Source organism: Chinchilla lanigera, unplaced genomic scaffold (assembly GCF_000276665.1).
Source record: "Chinchilla lanigera isolate Chin_1 unplaced genomic scaffold, ChiLan1.0 scaffold00043, whole genome shotgun sequence".
Lineage (NCBI taxonomy): Eukaryota > Metazoa > Chordata > Mammalia > Rodentia > Chinchillidae > Chinchilla > Chinchilla lanigera.
The window spans coordinates 7,087,207-7,097,945 of NW_004955444.1; the positions used below are offsets into that span (position 1 = coordinate 7,087,207).

At 44.8% G+C, this 10,739-nt stretch overlaps 1 protein-coding gene across 1 annotated transcript in view; it reads left to right on the forward strand.

Moving 5' to 3' along the window:
• The window catches only part of Sbspon (somatomedin B and thrombospondin, type 1 domain containing), a gene marked incomplete at its 5' end in the record, with an annotated part of 25,678 nt that extends 18,301 nt beyond the window's left edge, over positions 1-7,377 (forward strand). Inside the window, 3 exon segments of the mRNA XM_013518221.1 lie at positions 2,749-2,839; positions 4,468-4,644; positions 6,508-7,377. Coding sequence (XP_013373675.1) covers positions 2,749-2,839; positions 4,468-4,644; positions 6,508-6,625 — 386 coding nt within the window.
• Positions 7,378-10,739: the final 3,362 nt, after the last annotated feature.

The window sequence follows — 10,739 nt, forward strand, 5'->3', positions numbered from 1 at the left end:
AAAAAAAAAAAAAAAAAGAAATTACTGTGAGCGAACAGGCTGTAAACACGAGGGGCCACCGCGCCTCAGGGCAAATCTGTGCCCGCTCTGGGCCCGATGGCACCTAGGAGTGTAACAGGTTGAAATTTTCCCGTTTCCTTTCTGAAATCGGACTTCACACGGAGGGTGGTGCTTTGGGAAAGAAAGGGGAAATAGGTCGGAATTTGTACCCTTCACGGGAAACAGGCTGCGCAGAACAGAACTCTGCAATCTGCATTATCATAGGGTGACTCTGAAGCGCATGCGCTGAAAGCCTCAGCTGCATTTACAATTGAGCCCTGAACGATTTTTTGTTCTGTTCTGAGGACTGAATTCAGGGCTCCACCCTGAGCTGCATCCCTTGCCTCATTTTTTCTGAGCTGTCCATGAAGCTTGGTACCCTTGAACTTCTGTACTGACACATGCAGTACAAATTAGGAGAGCACAGAAATTATTTGAACAAAAGAAACACATCCTGAGAATTTGCTGGTCTGATGAGTCTGATGTTGCAAGCATTTAGCAGTAAATTTATTCTTCACTTCGCGGATAAGCACACAGACGTGGCAAAAGAACAGAATTAAAAACACATGGGGGAGCTAAAATCCTTTAGCTGTTTTTGTTGCTGATCACTAGGTCTGAGAGACAAGAATCCTGCACACGCCCTCACTTCTTAATTTTGTGCATTTTCAAAACGCAAAGGTTACAGTTGCATTTAGAAAGCATTACCTGCTTTTTTTTTTTTTTTTTTTAGCATTACCTGCTTTTTTGGGCAACAGTTAAACATGTCAGTGCAGCAAGGAAGAACCCCACAAGCTAGGACTCTCAGGTTTGCTCTAGGGGTGGATAATTTTCGTATTGGGGAGATTAAGCACCAAACCACATGAAACAGGAACCAGGCCGGCAAGCCTTACGAACAAGTGACTGCTTGGCGTTAGGCTGCTCTTGTCTTACATTCTCTAGTGCAGGAAGACTCTTCGTTAAGAAAATCTGGACGCGAACTGAGGCCTGCCCCCTTGTGGCAGCAAGGCGCCGCACACGGCAGCCCGCAGGCTTCGGGCGTCCTTTCCCAGCCAGCGCCCTCCCGCGACCTGCTCACGTTGATGCTGACCTTGGCGTCTCAGGAGCCATCAACGGCTTCTGGCTTTCATGGGGCTGTCCAGGTTCGGAAATAAAAGGCAGGAAGGGTTGCTGAGCTGTCTCCATTGCAGGGCTCGGGACAGTCGGCCTTCCATATCGAGAGTCTGCCTCGGCCAATAGCCAACCACAAACTGCAAGCATGGGGTGGGGAAACTGCCTCTGTACAGAACATGCGCAGGCTTTCCTATGCCATTCTCTCCACAACACAGTATCACAACTATTTATTAGTATTTATGTTGAAGTAGGTGTTACAAGTAATATCCAGAGGTGATTTGAAGCATATGGTAGGAGGTCCACAGGTTACACGGAAACTGCGCCGTTTTATTTAAGGGATTGAGCATCTGAGGATCTGGGCATCTCTGGGGTTCCGGGGAAGAAACACTCCTGGATAACAAGGAATGACTTTATAGGAACAGAGACCACGCGGAAATAGGACTGTGTGCCTTGGTGGAGATTCCCTGATTTTCTTCATGCATTTACTGGACAACTATTTATGGTGTGTAAATGTGTGAGGGACTAGTGAAGACCAAGGCAAACCCTGTCTTCTTGAGAGGACATCGGAGTAGAATCAAGAAGTCACCTCCAGGCGCAACAGAGAGCAAAGATGCATCCCTGCATTTAGGGCTGGAGCGGGCACATGTACACAAATAAAACAGAAAAAGAGCCGAGTGTCGCAGTGCACAACTGTGTCCCCAGCAGCTTGGGAGTCTGGGGGGAACCCTGGAAATTCGAGGCCAGCCTGGGCAACTTAGCGAGAGCTGTCTCCACTTCAAAAAATAGAAAAAGAGCAAGAGGACTGGGGCTGTGGCTTGCTGTGAAGACGAGGCGCGGTCTCCCGTACCCACCCCTGGCCCCGGAGAGCTGGAGGTGTAGTTTAGGGGCACGGTGCTCGCCTAGCACACCTCAGGCTCCGGGCTCAGTCCCCAGGACAGCGCCACACCACCCATCAGCGAAGGGAGACGAAACAGCTCAGAGGGAGGAGGGCGGATGCTGGGCTCCTTCCCTTCTCTCTGACCGACAGTGGCGGAGCCCAGGGCTGCACGGGGACTCCCCGTCCCGGCCGGCGCTGTGTGGGGGGCGGTGGAGAGGGTCAGGCTGCGGCTCCCGGAGCTGTGCGAGCACCCACGCCTCCTTCCGCCCGTTCTCCTCTGTGATGGTGTTTTCTCTCCTTCCACTCCTTTTTACTGCTCCGGTTCTTTCATCTTTTTCTCTTACTTTATTTTTCCTCTTTTCCCTCTCTACTTCTTTTCCTGTATTAGCTTCTCTTACAATCTCTGTGTCTCACTTTCCCATGCCTTTTTATTATTTCCTAGCGGCTTTTTTTCCTGGCTGCTCGCCTTTGTGTCAGTTTTGCCACTGCAGACAAATGTGCTTGTCGGAGGCCTGCGGTCCCGTGTCCTCTGCATGTGCACAAACCTTTATGTAACTTGGTTCTGCAGAACTTGTAGCTTAACCCCACTTCACTGCTTGATGGGGCGCCAATGTCTTGGGGCTCAGAAACGGAGACCTTTAGCCAGGCACGACCGCAGGGTTGGTAAATCCTGTTCTGACTCCTTTGGCTGAAAGGATTTAACAGAATTTTCCCTTTTATAGTCCCTGCCTTTATAACTACCTCTGCATTCAACAAGGAGAGGACAAGACAAGCCGCATCTCCGCAGTGGTCTACACACACAGAGGAGCCTGGGTAATGTGGCACTTTTATTAGTATGATGATGTTTTTCCAGTCACGTAGTGAAGTCTATCCAAAAGACTTCTTTGCTGTTTTCTTCTGTTAGTTTTTCACTGGCTTCCAGTAAAACACGAGTCTTCACTAGAGTTGAGAAAGTACTTCTGCCCTCCCTCTTCTTGTGGGTCTATAAAGATTTATGTCTCTGAGATCTGATCGCCAAGAAATAGCTCCATAAAAATGAGCATAATCTTATTTAAGGACACAAAGGATGTTCCTCCGTAGTCTGCATGGTCATGGACTCCAGCATCATGTCTATTAGTAAATTTGTAAGTGACCCACACGAGTTCAGGGGATTTCCTACCGAAACCTCCTGGTACAGACTGGAAGGCACCCCATGCTTACCTGAGGTCCTCTCTTCTGCCTTCAGGTAAGAGACTGGATGGCTACATGCTCCCTAGCCACAACTGTTCCACCCCAGTTGTTTTTTTTTTCTCATGAGAAGTAGGAGTATTAACACCCAACCCTTAGGTTGATAAGAGCATCTAATGAGAAAATAGCCCTGCAGGGGCTGGGGATTTAGCTCAGCGGCAAAAGCGCCTGCCTGGCAAGCGCAAGGTCGTGAGCTCGGTTCCTGGTACCGGAGAAAAAAAAAAAAAAAAAAAAAAAAAAAAAAGAAAATAGCCCTGCAGAGATGTCTGGTCCAAAGTTGATTGATGCAGAATTGTCGAGTTTCTGACCTCAATAACTACAGGTACTAGTTAACTTTAGTTAGTAATAAGCAGTATCTGCCACTGTTAAAGATCTTTGGAGCAGATTCTCCCAATACTTCCCATTTAACCTGTTACAATTCACTACTGGATGGATAAAAAATTAGGCCATTACACTGAAAACGCACTAAGTTTCTTTTGTGACACTTGGGGTTTTTACTGTTTTTTTCCCCTGAAGACTTGGAGAGCTGTGTTGCTTTTGTATACGAACTCTAACACTCACCATGTCTGGATATCCCGAGAACTTCAGTCCCATGAATGCTAGCATTTTCCACAGCCCAGGACACGGTGACACCAAGCTGTCGCAGGAAACGTCACCCAGCCTCCCATTTCTGCCTGCACGTGCAATGCCTGGCAGAACTCTGGCGCTTGAGTCCACTGACGGGAGCTGGGATCACGCAGGCGGGCCAGGTGGTGACTGTCAGGAAGGCTTCTGGGAACCTCTGGGGGCAGAACAGCACAGGTGCTGGCCTGGGTGTCAAGAACGAGCCCGCTCAGGGCTCACAGCTGACTTCTCAGGCTCACACAAGGCCCCTTCAATTTATGTAGTTCTTTACAGTATCTGCAACATTATCTAGGGCTGGTTTCCTACTGAAACATATGCTTTTATATGCAATTTAACTGTCTGGTTGGACAGGATATGGGTTGTCCACATCTGAAATTCATGCTGATCAGATAATCAGTCACGGACTGAAAAGGCGAAAAGGTTTCTTATGTTCTGCAGTAGTACGTAGGAGTAGTAGTTCCGCAAATGAGAAACTGCCAGCTCCGTGTGACTGGTGTGTCACTTGCGAAGATGCACCCACTCCGTGCTGGCGCTGGCCGGGTTTCCACCTCTAGTTACAGCCAGTGAACCCTTTCCCTGTTTTGCTCTAGGTACTGCATGGAGTTTAGGACCGAGTCCCTGACTCCACACTGTGCTCTGGAGACGCGGCCGCTGACCCGCTGGATGCAGTATCTCCGAGAGGGGTACACAGTGTGCGTGGACTGTCAGCCTCCGGCTATGAATGCCCGGAGCCTTCGCTGCTCCGGAGATGGTCAGGACTCTGACGGGTAAGGGAGGGAAATGGCTCCGAGGACTCAAATTTTTGTTACTTACCCTGAGCACCTGCCCCTTCGCGTCCCGAGCCGCCGACCAGTTTTTGACATAGGGCGTGATTTGGGCATTGCGGACACTCATCTGTCCAGCAGTCCCCGAGTCTAGGGCTTAGGCTTTCCCTGCAGGACTCAGAGGCTCTCTGAGCAGAACTGCACGGGTCTCTTTGCATACTGGGGTTCAGTTCAGGCTCCCTAATGACTACTAAAAACCTGACTGCTCCAAAGCAATATTCTGATGATCTGAATCATTCAGGATAGATAATGACAATATGTAGATTCCTGATCCCATTTCGGGTCAGTTAAATTGCAGTCTTGGAGAGGGGTGATTTTTAATACTCGCTTATGTCAGACAGAGATCAGGACTTACCCAGTAAAATGCCAAGAGTGGACATGCACAGCTTTGTATCCCGTATGGCGTTGTCACAGCCCCTCAGCTCGGACACTGGCAGGAAAGTAGGACCAGATCCTATGGAAGCCTTGGCTGGCTTAACTGAAGTTTATATATGGGCACCAAAGGTGGAATTTCATAGGACTTTTTATGTGCCATGAAATACTCTTTCCACTCTTGAAAAGAATCATTTTGAATTCACAGTCTGGCTTGAGAAGGGTCTCAGTCTGCTCACTCTGCCCGGTGATCACACCCACGCTCAGAGCCAGTGCAATGGGGCTGCTTCAGGAAATCTCGGCCACGAGAGTGACGGGCTCAGCTCCGCAGGGTGATAACCCCATGAAATCTATAGATTTTTGGAAAGAACTGTCTGTAAAGACATGTAACCACCCTGGAAATGGATCCCAACCCTGTATTCATTTATCAGTTTACTCTGATAATGCCATTTTTAATGAAGAGTCAACTTACTCTAGAACAGTTATTGGACAGGGACCAGTTTAGGTCACACATGGATTATGGTTTTCAGGATGTCAGGCAGAACTGGTCAAAATACTGATGGAAAAACTAAAATACTGACCTTTCTAGTTCATCATTATTTCCACTGTATGCTTCAATACGTAATGATACGAATTTACTAGCCACTGGTGCCTAAAGGCCTTTATTGAATACACCATATGAATAATAAACTGGGTAAGGAATTCGTATCAAAAGAAACCTAATATTTAGACTTAATATCTTCCTGAATACCTCATCCATATTTTGACTTTAAATGAATTTATAATTCAGTTTGTACCCAATAAACAAACGGTTTAAACCCCTGGCTAAGGTACTAGTAACTTTAAAAATAATAATTTTAATAATCTGGCTTTGTTCTCTTTCTGCTTTTCCCATTTTTTATTATAAAATCAAAGAGTTGGAAAGAAATGAAAGAGTTCATTTGGTTTAGACTTATTTATTTGTATGAGGTCTCACTATATAGTTTGGGCTGGTCTTGAACTCACTATATAGCCACTTGCCTTGAACTTTGGGCAACCCTCCTGACTCAGCTTCCTCAGTGTTGGGATTACAGGAGTGTGCAACCAACCTACCCAGCTAGACCCTCTTAATTTTATAAAAATATACACGAAACAGCCATTTTCCTTAAGTGGTGCTTTTATTCAGATCCAGTGGAAGAAAGAAATAGAGTAACCCCAGGTAACTCTCTCAACACGAGGAGTCCTCAAATAAGGGATCAGTTGGTAACTTCTTTTGACAGATCCTAAGGAAAAGAAACCTCAGTGATCACCAAAAGTTTTAAAAATTTTTTAATGCACTTCAAAACTCTGTGATCAGTATCTTTTAACAAACCCACAACTTCCATTTTCTAACTCTGTAAGTTAGAATCTTCCTTGGTTTGCATTTAGTGTAACATTTCCAAATTATCATTTCAGAAACCAGACCCTCCACTGGCAAGCAATTGGCAATTCGCGATGTCAAGGGACCTGGAAAAAAGTTCGGCGTGTGGCCCAGTGTTCTTGTCCGGCTGTTCACAGTTTCATTTTTATATAGATTGCCACGTCGAGCTTTCTGTTTATACACGTGCTAAATATTGTGTTCAACACTTACGGACCTTCGAACACTGGCTGAGGTTCCGGGGGCCCGTGCCACGGCCACACAGTGGGGGAGCTGGGAGAAAACGGAGGGGCTAATTCTCAAGGACAGAGGTGTCTGTTGGTTCTCCCAACACGAGGACCCACCACGAAAGCTCCCGTGGCCTTACGTCTGTCTGCAAGAGAATTACGACCACGCGGTTCCAGTCCACTTTGTGGTGATAAATTCTTATTTAAGGCTTTCCATGCTTTGTCTTGCACATTTTTATCTTATTCCATAAATCTCTTTAAAAGCTTTTCATTTTAAAAAGTATATATATATATATATTTTTTTTTTTTTCTCACATATACATTTCCCATATGTTATTCCATAAGTTGTGAAATAATTTCAAGTAAATTACAGAAATAATGTCCCACAGGGCAAGTTGTTTAAAATTTCCATAAGCATTTTTTTTGGTGGGGGACCTCTAATCAAACTCAGGACCTCACGCTTGCCAGGCAGGGGCTGCGCTACTGAGCTATATCCCTGGTCCCTCTGTAAGAAGTTTTGTAATGATAAATCAACAGCTATGCTGGAATATTTTTTGGAGGAGCAATTTTGTTCAGTTAATTGAAAAGAACAGTCCACAGATTTACTTTAAATGCTGTAATTTTCATGAAGAAAAATTCTGGCATCGATGAATAAAACAATTGCTTTCATTATGAAAATTCTATCACCATTCCGATCTAAGATCTTTTCCAAGGCTTAAAGCCTGAGGCTGAATAAAATAATCTTTCAGGGTCCAACTTCAAATTTAGCAGAAGGGTGCTCACTATAGTACTTTTTTCCTCCAGGGTGTGTGTGAATGTATCTTGTTTGTTTGAGGTGGAAGGCAGCCTAGATGGTAGAAGGCACAGGTTTCATTGCACATGCTCTGATCACACACACAGCAGAGAAGGCGTAGTCTGCCTGCTTCACGACTGGAGCATCAGGAGCTCAAGGGAAAATGGCTTGTTGAAGGACCTGCGATGAAACTTACTCTGCAGTTAGTCACGAACCACACCTGGGCTTCCCAGACAGGACCTGCTTTCGGTGGAAAGCCTGACTATGCCGGTCAGTCCTGTACAGGCTAAGCCTGCTTCAGTTTTGAAACAGATTTTAAATTCGGAATATTTCTTTGGAGAACTGGGTCTTGAGATTTAACCTGTATAAAGTTTGCTTTCAATTATATTACATAGCTATTCACTAACAAATGGTTTACTACAGTGCATATTGTTGGCATTAATGTAATGGCAGAATGACAGCAGCAATCTTTTTTTTTTTTTTTTTTGGTTTTTCTCCCGTACCGGGAACCGAACTCATGACCTTGCGCTTGCCAGGCAGGCGCTTTTGCCGCTGAGCTAAATCCCCAGCCCCGACAGCAGCAATCTTAAGGGACGTGGAAAAGTCAGAGGAGCAATATTCCTCGCCATATATTCTTTCAACTGTCAGTTATTTTTATGGAAAATTAAGTTCTTCAGAAATTCAAAAAAAAATCTGAAGCGCATCAAGGCTAGCAACCTCAACTGTAGGTTCAGTATTCACATTGTAAGCTACTAAAAAGATTTATAAAGCAGAATATTTGAAGATATATCTGAGTACTTTGCAATGTTACTTAAAATTTTTATAAAATAAACTTTCTGTTCACATTTGTAAAAGTTCTTCACTTGTTTGACTAGAAAATAACCCCAAATTCCTGGGCTGTTCAGAGAATGAAGAAAATTTCACTGAAAATGGAACAAGAAATCCTTGAGAACTAAGAGGTGTGGTAACTACTAAGAGCAGTGCAGCTATGTGCGTTCACGGTTCCAATGTGTGTTATCACAGGTAACAAAACGGAGTTGTGTAACATCCATTTTCCTCCTCATGCATTTAATTTTTAGCACATGAGCACTAATTACTTTCATACTTAAGTGGTATTTCATTATTTCTACTCTTGAAAATATTTCATAGGCTGGAAGACTTAAATAAGAGTTTTGAAAAGCTTGTTATTAATTCTACAAGGGTCCTAGAAAACAGCTCAGAACTGGAACATACAGTCCAAGTGATTAATGAAGAACCAGGTTTTTTATTTTTAAAGATAAAGATCAAAGTATTTAAAGACCTCTTGGCATTCTTTTTTTAATGAGTACTTTAGTGTTAGGGTCCTTTCCATAGGCACTCGATGATGATTTATGGACTTGAGAATCAATTATTAAACTGATTTTCAAATGTGCATATGGAAAGTAATTTGAACAAAAATAAATATACTCACCAGGAAAGAAGAGGAAATGAATTAGGGACAATGATCTTTTTGAAACGTGAGAAAAAAGAGAAAGGAAAAAGAGGCTGGGGATAAAAAAACCTCAAGATGAAGTATAAATGCATGAGTCTCTTAAAATCTGGCTTCAGTTGATTTGAGAATGTCATAATTTAGCATGAGCACCAATAATTACAATTGCTTGGGTGTCTTCTGGCATAAAGATTTTCATCAGTCACCTTTTCTAGGCATGCCAAGGTGATATAAAATAAAACTAATTTCTGCCCTCTAAGAATATTCTAGGGAAGGCTCACACAAACAATTGCAAATTTCTGGGCATGGCTCACACCTATAATCCCGGCACTGGGGAGGCTGAAGCAGGACTGCTCAGTTTTAGAGGCCAGCCTGGGCTGCACAGTGAGTTCAAGGCTGCCTAGACCATACAGTGAGACCTTGTCTCAAAGAACAAACAAAAAACCAAAAACCAAAACAGCAAGGCCCGGGCAGGGCACTCTGAGGACGAAGCAATCAGAGGATGAGCCACTGAAGGAGAAGGGAAACTTCCAGGTCCAGGGGACTGATACACGTTTACCCTTTCTTCCCAAATTCCCCTTCCCATTACAGGACTCACCAGGGAGATTAAACCTATAGCACAGATGAGAGTGGCGGGCAGAATCAGCCCAGTGATTATCAAGAGTTCTTTGAACACACAAAGCACATGAGCTTCTGATGGGTAAGCCAGAAGCGGATGGAGCGACCTTCTCTTTAAAACATACAAAGCAGCGGCCCTCTTGGCACAGGGAGCAGCGCCTCAGTCTCACAGAGTTGTAGAGAAGGCAGAATCAGAGGTGACAGCCATGCTTCCAGGCGAGAATGGGGAGGTGCCCTGACAGCAGGATGAACTCTAAAGAAAAGAGAGAATCTAAAACCTGTCAGAGACAGAAAAAGTGAGTCCCCGTGAGACGACGGCAGTGGTCTCATCCGCATCAGTGGTGTCTGAAGTCTAGGAGATTAAAGTCGCCAATCTCTGAGGTAAAACGTGTACCTGGCGTTCTGTGCCAGCCACTGCTGAGAAAGTCTGAAAGCAAGACACGGACTTTTTGAGGAACAAGCACTCAACAGCTTTACCAAAAGGTCCCAATGTAGCAGAGAGCTCCTAAAAGAGGCTTGCCAAACAAATGTTACTGGGTTCTGGGTTGCTCACCTTTCCTTCTCGAGCTGGATTCCAGGCTCTTCACATCTTGCACAAAGAAGTGAATGAAATGAGCAAAAAGCAGTGCAACACTTATCTGAGAAAGTGGAAGTGAAGGGCGAGGCAGCAACTGGCTCTGCAGCGCAAGCTGGGGCCGAGTAAAAGGTCCCACGCCTCAGGCTGAGCCAGGTCTAGGCCGGGCTACTGAAAACCTGCTCCCACTCTTGGGAGAAGTCCACATGCAGGGCTTTGGGAACTCTTCTCTGCACGCGTTCCGGGTCTTGGAATCCACATGTCACCCCCACTTCCCCAGCCAGCTTTGCCACACCCTAACCTGCTATGTTTTTCGGAGATCCAGTATCTGAATTATGGTAGTTCTCTATGTCCAGTGTGCCTGGCTAGTTTTCTTTAAAAAAAAAAAAAAAATCATACTAAGGTATCATGAAATTGCAGATTATCAGATACAGAGAAGAACCTAAACTCTTCCACAGAGAAAAAAGAAAGTCACATGTAAAGGATCAGTAATTAGAATGGTATCAGACCAAGGAAAAATTTGAAACTAGAACAGAGCAATGCCTTTGAAATTCAGAAAGTATTTTCTAACCTAAAATCCTATGCCCAAG